This window comes from Solanum verrucosum, unplaced genomic scaffold (genome assembly GCF_900185275.1).
Source record: "Solanum verrucosum unplaced genomic scaffold, falcon-dt-bn FXZP01000235.1, whole genome shotgun sequence".
In the NCBI taxonomy this organism is placed as follows: domain Eukaryota; kingdom Viridiplantae; phylum Streptophyta; class Magnoliopsida; order Solanales; family Solanaceae; genus Solanum; species Solanum verrucosum.
In genome coordinates this window covers 619,052-628,276 of record NW_026019948.1, presented here as the reverse complement: position 1 = coordinate 628,276, position 9,225 = coordinate 619,052, and the positions used below count along the sequence as shown (strand labels likewise).

Here is a 9,225-nt window from a genome sequence, read left to right as displayed (position 1 = left end):
GGTGGATAATAAAAATTATAATAAAACACACATTTTGGTTGCGTCAATCAAAACGATGTACTTGCATTTTGCATATTAAATTCTAGAAATTGAGATACCCAGTGTCTACACTTCAACAATTCTTCTTTCATCAATTTCTTGTCTTTAGGCCACATTTGATTCAACCAAAAAAAAATGCATACAAAAACTGATTCAGAAGATACGAGCTTGGCTCCTTCATCGCCGGACAATAGTCGACCGACGGCGTATTACGTTCAGAGTCCGTCACGTGACTCTCACGATGGCGAGAAGACAACGACGTCGTTTCACTCTACTCCTGTTATCAGTCCCATGGGTTCTCCTCCTCACTCTCACTCATCCGTCGGCCGTCACTCCCGTGATTCCTCCTCTTCCAGATTCTCCGGCTCCCTCAAGCCTGGATCTCGGAAGATTTTACCAGACGCCGCCGCCGGCGTCGGCGGTCGTCACCACCGCAAAGGGCAGAAGCCCTGGAAGGAATGTGATGTTATTGAGGAAGAAGGGCTACTTGAAGATGATAGATCCAGTAAATCTCTTCCACGTCGTTGCTATGTCCTTGCTTTTGTTGTTGGTTTCTTCATCCTTTTCTCTTTCTTTGCTCTCATCCTTTGGGGTGCTAGTCGACCTCAGAAACCCAAAATCACCATGAGGGTAAGTCTTTTTTTTTTTGGTTTCTATCATTTTGATTCTACAATTTCGATGATTTGATGGGAGATCTGAAAATTGGTATTTGTTATATTTTGATTTTCAGACCATAAAATTTGATCATTTTGGGATTCAAGCTGGTTCTGATGCTACAGGAGTAGCAACTGATATGATCTCCATGAATGCTACTGTGAAATTCCTTTACCGTAATACTGCATCATTTTTCGGTGTACATGTCACATCATCCCCTCTTGATCTCTCATTTTCAGAACTCACAATTGGATCCGGAGCTGTAAGCATTTTAACTAACTTTTATCCTAAATCTATAGCTCGATTATCATATTGTTCATTTTGTTATAGTTTCTGTTCTCTCACAGTCTATGGTAAACAGTCTCTCTACACTGGGCAGGGGCGGAGTTAGATAGGGCCGAAGGGTTTATCCAAACCCTCTTCGGCAGAGAATTAGACTGTTTATACATAGTTAAAATTTATATATATATATAATAGTTGCTAGAACACCTTTGGCTTCTTCGAGTGTTTACTTCATATTTTGATTCTTTTAGTGAAAATGATAGTTTCGCCACTCACACTTGGGTATGTTGTTGTTTAATCCTTAGTCTGAGCTCTTGTGGCACCAAATGGATGGTTAAATATTTTCAATTTTTGTTGATATGTGAAATGGATTTGATTCACAGATGAAGAAATTCTACCAATCAAGAAAGAGCCAAAGAGTTGTAGCTGTATCAGTTATAGGGAACAAGATTCCATTATATGGAGGTGGAGCAAGTTTGAGCACCCCATCAGGGGCGACGCCATTGCCAGTGCCACTAAAATTAAACTTCAAGCTTCGATCAAGAGCTTATGTTTTAGGTAAAGTGGTAAAGCCCAAGTTCTACAAGACAATTGATTGTTTACTTACTCTTCATCCCCAGAAGATGAACGCTGCAATTTCACTAAAGAATTGTACCTACACTTGATTATGGAGCTATCTGAGTTGGTAAAGTTTTGATCTTTTTCTCAAATCTTGATTGTCAACAAAGTGAATTGATGATAGCTATTGGGGCTGTTTGTGGTCTCTATCTTTTGCCCCACTACTTACCAACTTTCTCTCTGGAGTGGAATGTGGACAGGCTGTGTTACATGTTACAACAAATTTTCCAACTAGCCGCTACTGGAAAATGGACAGAACAAGAATGTGACAATTATTCATTTCTCATGTTAATTCACCTTGTTATTATATTATAATCTATAATAATCTATACCAATATATAGATTGATTTGTTTATTTGTTTTGGAAGTTGAATAGTACTTTTTTTTTCCATTTTATTAGTAAATTATTAGTGTGTAATTCCAAGTTGTTGATGAATAATGGTTTCTTGAGTTTCCACCATTGAGTTTTTGTTGTTGTTTTTTAAATTCGAGGGAGGAGAAGGGAATTGAATCCTCTAAACCAACTAAACTATTAAGATTTCACAACTATTGGAGTAAAAGTTTAGCTTGAAATCAATTTTGTAGTGACAACTGTATTGACATTCAATAGTTCACTTTTTTAATACGCACTACACTTACAATGCCAAAAAATCAGCAAAATGCAGGTACATTATCATTTATTTATGATGCTTTGTATATTCACACTTTGCTTGAAATTAATTTTGTAGCCACAATTTTGATAATGACAGAAGTATTGACATTCAATAGTTCACTTCTTCAATAATGACAACACTAAAAAAAGGCCATAAAATCTACAAAATGCAGATATTATCATTTATTTACTTATGATATATACTTTGTATATGTCCTCTTGTCTCTTTCTTTAAGAAGATCTTGCAAGAAATGAGACATAGTAGGAGTTGTTATCTCTTCACATTTAACTTCATAAAAATTTCGAAGGGTCACATGGAAGTCACGAGTATTCTTCTTTTATCTTAAGTAGTAGTACTCCTCCGTTACATATTAATTGTCACATTTCTCTTTTACACGTATCTATGAAAGGTGTGTGAAGTAAAAGAGGAAAATGTCGCTAACTCCACATATTTTACAAGTTGGAAAATCCCCCAAAATCAAGGCTTTTATTTAGCTTCAATAGAAAATGACATGTGCTTTGATAGTTCAGGCAATCAACGAAACCAAATAGCTTTGGCCTTTGGCTGTTGACTTTTATTTGCAATCAAGGAGAGCAGTTGGGAAAATACATAAACTCAAAGATTATCTTTGAATTGGTCTAAAATATCTTAAGCATCTAAATTTTGGAGGTGATGAGATACTGTAAATGGAAAACAAGTGCATTTTTTTTTACTTATTTTCTAATATTTGGTAAGCAAGTGAAAAATATTATCTCAAGAGTATTTATATGTTATCTATCAAAATACTATGGGGTGAAATATGTTGGGATGGTTGAGGAAAACAGGTGGGGAGGAGATAATAAACTTGCAATGTCGTTTATGTAGCTTGTTTTCCTAGAGAAAATATTTTGACCAATTAAATATGTGAAAAATTAGAAAACACTTCCGAAAAATATTTTCCAATATACCAAACATACCCATGTCAAGTCATTATGTTCTGAAGTTTGACCCAAAAAAATTACTTCAAGAACAATATATCGTGAAATTTTAAATTGTGAGCTCAATCTTTGGATAATATCCTTAATTTCAACTGCTCTTAATCGAAATTGTTTTGAAGTTAAAAGTACTTTAGAGTTAAGTTTGAAATGAACCATTATAGGTGCATTAATCTCTCTTGTGAATAATGGAAGGTACAAAATAAATTAAATTGATAAAAGTATCATATGAATATGGTTTTTTTTCTTTTTCGATCTTCTCATAGGCACAATGTTTGAATCAATAGAGAACTTTTTCTTCAATATGAATTGATATTATCCATTCCAAATACTTTCCAATACCTTCTAAGGAAAATCTCAAATTTGGATCATAAATTGACTAATTAATATGAGTTTATCATGCTACTACACTATAATAAATAATATTTTGACTAATTATTCTTAAATTTACAACAACACCAATCCAATATAGTTCCATAGTATTCCTAATTAGTGTTAGTGTTGCAGGAACTTAATCAACCCAAAAAAGTACGATCAAGTTAAAAACGAGCACAATCGTTATTTAAAATAATTTTAAACTTAATATGAAAAAATTAAAACCATCAAAGTTAAATTTACGCTCCATAATTAGAGGCCAACTTCAAATTCAAAACTCTAAATTTGAACTACAAATTTAAATTCAAACCTCAAGGCAAAAGTTGAAATTAAAGATCAAGATATCGATCCAACTCCAACTATATATATATATATATATATATATAAATAAATAAAAGAGAACCCTAGGCCCGCCTACGTGGCACCCCCACAAACCATGATTCTCTTTTAATTTATTTATTTACAAAACTAGCATTCCCCTTTCATGAAAAGTTGTGACTTTTATGAAATGTTGCAACTTTTATGAAAAGTTGTAATGTTTATGAAGAGTTGCGATTTTTACGAAAAGTTGTGCCCTTTCCGAATGGTTGTAACTTTTCCAAAGAGTTGTGACCTTTCCTATAATACACAATATATATTGGTCCACACTACCCTTTGTTGTCTATAAATAGAGGGATTTCCTCTAATTTTAAAACAACGAAAATTCTGAAATTCTTCTTCTTCTGCACAATTAAATATTGTTTTTGTATCAATATACTGGTGAATAGAATCGTTCTATCCTGAGAGGATCTATTCCTTTAAACCTCGGGTACTAGAGGGGAATAATTTCCTTAAGGGGACAATGTGCATTCAATGGGCTCGATTTTTTCCTTTTTGTTTCATTCAATTGTCACAAATCCTGATATGTTTGTTTTAAACTCTGTTGTTTATGTTTCTGCAAAGTTATTGTTAGTACAAATTAAATAACACACATTAATTGAGTATTCATACAAGTTTTCTCTACTGAAATTGTAGTTTCAAATTGAACTTCATCACTTTGATATGTTGATTTTTAAAAAACACCCAAATAAACTGAATAGTTTTATGTAATATTTTCCCTTTCAAGTATATATAATAAGTTGAATTATTGTCCTTATGATACATTCTCCCTTTAAATTTCATTTTAATTATTAATTATGATACATTTAAATGAGGAACTTTAAAATGATATATGTAAAGCAAACGGTAGAGCTGAACTTTCTTATCATCTTCCTTTACAGTATTAATGTTTGTTACTATGTAATCTTGCATGTAAGATAGTATAATGTTTTAGTTTTAGTGACTGATGGATTTTATTTATTATTTATAAATTTGTGATATTAAATTCCCGCGCGAGGCGCAAGTGATTTTACTAGTTGAGAAATATTTCTAACACTTCCACTCACTTTTATGAATTACAAATCCAATAGTTCTAACTTCATCTTGAAGTTCCTTTCAAACTATTGTTGCAACTACTCAAAAAAAGTATGTGGTTCTAAAAGTAACAACTAATTCATTTTTGGGATCTTCGCTCAAAGAACCAAACAAATTTACTACTTACTTTTTTTCTAATTCTTATACATAGATTATACATTAATTATACACAATCAAACATATATTATATACATGGATTATAAATATACTTTACCCATTTCAATTTGCTTGTCCTGTTTTCCTTTTTAGTGCATTTCAAACAAAAAATCTTTCTTTTTTATGGCAATTTTTTAATTGTAACTTTACCACATGATATGTTTAAAACTACCATATCAAAGAACATTTTGATATATTGATGATTCAATATATCTTTAATTTTAAATCATAAGATTTAAAAGTCTTAAACTCCATATCAAGTCAATAATAATCGAACAATCAATTTGAAAAGGTGAGTATTATACATCTTGTCAACTATTTTTAGTTTAGTCAATTAAATAGACTGTTATTTAGGTTAATTCTTCTTCATTCTTTTTTTTTTTATGAAAATTACCTAAATACATATCTTATTTTATCATAATCTCTGAAACTTTCTACCATTTAAAAAAATTACAAAATTTCTTTTTGAATGCATCCCTGTCCCCACTCGAATCCATCCGTAAGCTATGTATCCAGAAATTTCCTAAATAGCAATGTATTTTACCTTTACGGGCCTTTCGGATCTGTTATGGCAGGCCCAGGCAATCAGGACTAGCCCAATTTACAACCCGGATCCACATAAACACCTCCCGTGCACCCAGTTTGACGATTCCTTAAATTACAGGGACGAAGCAGCAAAATATAGGAGAATCTTTTTTTATTTCTTCTCGAACCTCATTCTCACAGTATTGAATATTGGAATTTTTTTTTTTTTTTTTTTTACCGTGGTTTCCGGGCGTCGCTTTGTGAACCCGACTAGCTATATCCATCGAGTCCCGCTGTTTCAAGGCGGGTCCACCACGGTTAGTTCTACGGGGCCCTGGAAACACGGCCGGTTTGTAATGCCTCCAGTGGCCCTGCTGGGGCTCGAACCGGCGACCTGAATATTGAAAATTGAAAACAACACCACCCACTTTTTCTCTCTCTTCTTCTTTTCCCCCCTTTTCACTTTCTCTCTCTAAAAACCTAGCTATGGCGCTTCCTCATCACCATCTCCAACTACACATTCAACAACAACAACCACATCAGCAACAGCAACAGTCCAAATCTTACAGGTTAAATTTTAAGAATTTCAAAAAAAGTTCCCCTTTTTGGCTAAAAATCCATTCTTTTTTTGCTGTTCTAATGATGTTTCTGTTTTTCAGAGATTTGTACAACAATATGGATGGTCAGATAACAACCCCAGTTGTTTATTTCAATGGCTCTAATCTTCCTGAACAGTCTCAACACCCTCCTTATATACCTCCCTGTATTTCTTCTCTTCCGAATTTTAGCTTTTTTTTCCCTTCAATAACTTTCTGGGGTTTCTCTTTTTTAGCTAATTTGTTTAATTTTCCATGTTTCTCACCTATTTGTGCAGTTCAAGTAGTGGGGTTGGCTCCTGGTACAGCTGATGATGGAGGGTTGGATTTGCAGTGGAATTATGGGTTGGAGCCAAAGAAGAAGAGGCCTAAGGAGCAAGATTTTATGGAGAATAACAACTCTCAAATATCTTCTGTTGATCTGTTGCAGCGGCGATCGGTGTCCACTGGCTTGGGGTTGTCTCTGGATAACGGACGCTTGGCTTCGTCGTGTGACTCAGCGTTTCTAGGGCTTGTGGGTGATGATATTGAGCGAGAATTGCAGAGACAAGATGCTGAGATTGATAGATATATCAAAGTTCAGGTTTTTACCCCATCAATTGATTAATTAATAGCTAGTTGAATTAGTTAGGGTTGAATGTACAATATTGATGTATTATCAAAAAGTTAGTTCTTTTCATTGTGTTAGAGTGTGTGTGTGCGTGAGCGCGCAAGAGCTTTAAGCTTAATCCCGGCTCAAGGTAGGTAGGCTGTTTTAGCTTCAAAAAGTAAGTTTTGAAGAGAGTGTTGTGCTTTACTGAAAAGTTTCAGCTAGCATACATATTTGCTTTGGTCCTTGCTGAAATTTCCCTTTTAAACGTTGAGGTTAAACTAGGTAGTTGTGAGGAATTCTTGAAACAAGTCTAGGACAAGGATATTACTGATGAATTTACAGCCTAGTTGTTATCCATTCAGATGAACTTCCCATCTGGCCTAGCCCTAGGGGACCGAGTTACTTGGTACTTGTTGATGTTGTTGGTAGGAGGTGGAAGGTATTCTGTGGAGTTAGTCCAGGTGTGCAATAGTTGGTCAGGACACCACGGATATAAAAAAAACGATACCATGTCTGAGCTTGCAGGCATGGAACTTTATGAGAATTAGCTTCTTTGAGAGGGAAAAAATCCAGTGGATTTTGTTTATTTGGTCTTTTGGCTGTGTCAATTTGATGTTCTCATTTATCTTGAGATAATTTAAGAAGTAACTGAAATGCATAGTTGGAGCTTTTTCCTACCAAATATATACAAGTCTTTGTATTCGAGTGTGTATAGTGTTTGGGTTCAGAGTGATGAGTAAAATTTGAGTTTGGCTGTTATGACTTATGCTCGTTTTAGGTTAAGAATTTGTGAATTATTCGTTATAAAAATGGAAGTCCTTATATCTTATCTTGTTGTTTTGGGTATTGGCATCTTAAACTCCTGCTTTAGATATTCTAACTACTAGTTGAGATCTCTTAGATTAGAATCTATTCGTAGACGTGACATAGTGTCATTTTTATAATAGTTATGAGTGTTAATAATAACTTCATTGTATACGTTCTGCTTAAAACTCTTTATGTTCTATTCCTTTTCAAAAGGGTGACCGCTTAAGGCAAGCTGTTTTGGAGAAGGTTCAAGCTAATCAGATTCAGGCTATCACCTATGTTGAAGAGAAGGTCCTTCAGAAACTTCGCGAAAGAGACACAGAGGTTGACGATATCAACAAGAAAAACATGGAACTTGAGTTGCGGATGGAACAATTGGATTTGGAAGCGAATGCTTGGCAACAGCGTGCTAAATACAATGAGAACTTGATTAACACACTTAAGGTAAATCTACAACATGTTTATGCGCAGAGCAGAGATAGTAAAGAAGGTTGTGGTGACAGTGAGGTAGATGACACAGCATCATGCTGTAATGGACGGGCTACAGATCTCCACCTGCTTTGCCGGGATAGCAAGGAAATGAAGGAGTTGATGACGTGTAGGGTCTGTAGAACCAATGAAGTTTGCATGCTATTGTTACCATGTAAGCATCTCTGCCTGTGTAAAGAGTGTGAGAGTAAGCTTAGTCTTTGTCCCTTGTGTCAGTCCACTAAGTATATAGGTATGGAAGTTTACATGTAGTTGGATATTGTGCATCTAATGTACATGTCGTTGCCAACATTTATGCCATCTGTCCTGGTCAACTGACTTGTTGTATAAATTTTTTACCCCACCTAAATATTTTGGAAAACTTACTTAAGAAATTCTTGGCAGTCTAATTGTCATTTAGGGTTCTTCCTTGGATGGAATGACAATTATTGTCTTGTCTGATGTTACATTTCCTTCGGAACCAGTATGTACTGATGTCTATATCATGGTAACTATTGTGTAATGACATATATTCTCTATAAGCAAACATTGTGTAATGGAATACTCTCTATAAGCAAGTACATTGTAGTATCTAGTTGCTTACTAGTTTGCCATTCTGATATATAGCAAACAACTTCCAGGCCAAAGATTATGCAGGAATTGAGAATTTAAGGGTCAGATAACCTATTTCCTTCTGTATGGTCATGGAGAATACTCAACTTAGCAGAGAATTCATCAAAGGCGGACATGTTTAGAAGTATTGCAAACATGTGTGAGTGTATGGATTGGGTATAGAATCTGTGTTACTATCACTGCCTAGATTTTCTTACACCTTTTGAGATTAAAATGTTTTGTGTATTTTATTAATTATTTAATGTCACGTAATCTTTATTCAGCAAAGTAAGAAACAGATTCATTGGTGTTCTTACGCCAATGTCAATGTTTTTGATCAACTAAGGGAGTGCCTTAACAGCGATGATTAGTTACAGTTATTTAGGAATTCCCCCTTTGGTTATTTTCTAGATTTGCCTTTG

The 9,225-nt window shown here is 34.5% G+C and overlaps 2 protein-coding genes across 2 annotated transcripts; both read left to right on the top strand.

The window, feature by feature from the left end:
* LOC125811725 (uncharacterized) lies at window positions 1–2,055 on the top strand. The gene is made up of 3 exons (XM_049491265.1): window positions 1–669; window positions 770–955; window positions 1,359–2,055. The coding sequence occupies exons 1-3, from the start codon at window positions 175–177 to the stop codon at window positions 1,638–1,640; spliced, it is 963 nt and encodes a 320-aa protein (XP_049347222.1). The 5' UTR covers window positions 1–174; the 3' UTR covers window positions 1,641–2,055.
* Window positions 2,056–6,123: 4,068 nt separating this feature from the next.
* LOC125811696 (probable BOI-related E3 ubiquitin-protein ligase 2) lies at window positions 6,124–8,769 on the top strand. Its single transcript, XM_049491231.1, has 4 exons — window positions 6,124–6,297; window positions 6,388–6,491; window positions 6,603–6,907; window positions 7,937–8,769. Exons 1-4 carry the CDS (start codon window positions 6,215–6,217, stop codon window positions 8,462–8,464), a joined length of 1,020 nt encoding a protein of 339 aa, XP_049347188.1. The 5' UTR covers window positions 6,124–6,214; the 3' UTR covers window positions 8,465–8,769.
* Window positions 8,770–9,225: the final 456 nt, after the last annotated feature.

Bases quoted from the DNA above. Each gene is read 5' to 3' on its own strand.
- LOC125811725 (XM_049491265.1), top strand. From the start codon at position 175: ATGCATACAAAAACTGATTCAGAAGATACGAGCTTGGCTCCTTCATCG. The intron at 670-769 runs GTAAGTCTTTTT...TTTGATTTTCAG, and splicing joins AACCCAAAATCACCATGAGG to ACCATAAAATTTGATCATTT. The intron at 956-1,358 runs GTAAGCATTTTA...TTTGATTCACAG, and splicing joins TCACAATTGGATCCGGAGCT to ATGAAGAAATTCTACCAATC.
- LOC125811696 (XM_049491231.1), top strand. From the start codon at position 6,215: ATGGCGCTTCCTCATCACCATCTCCAACTACACATTCAACAACAACAA. The intron at 6,298-6,387 runs GTTAAATTTTAA...TCTGTTTTTCAG, and splicing joins CAACAGTCCAAATCTTACAG to AGATTTGTACAACAATATGG. The intron at 6,492-6,602 runs GTATTTCTTCTC...CTATTTGTGCAG, and splicing joins CCCTCCTTATATACCTCCCT to TTCAAGTAGTGGGGTTGGCT.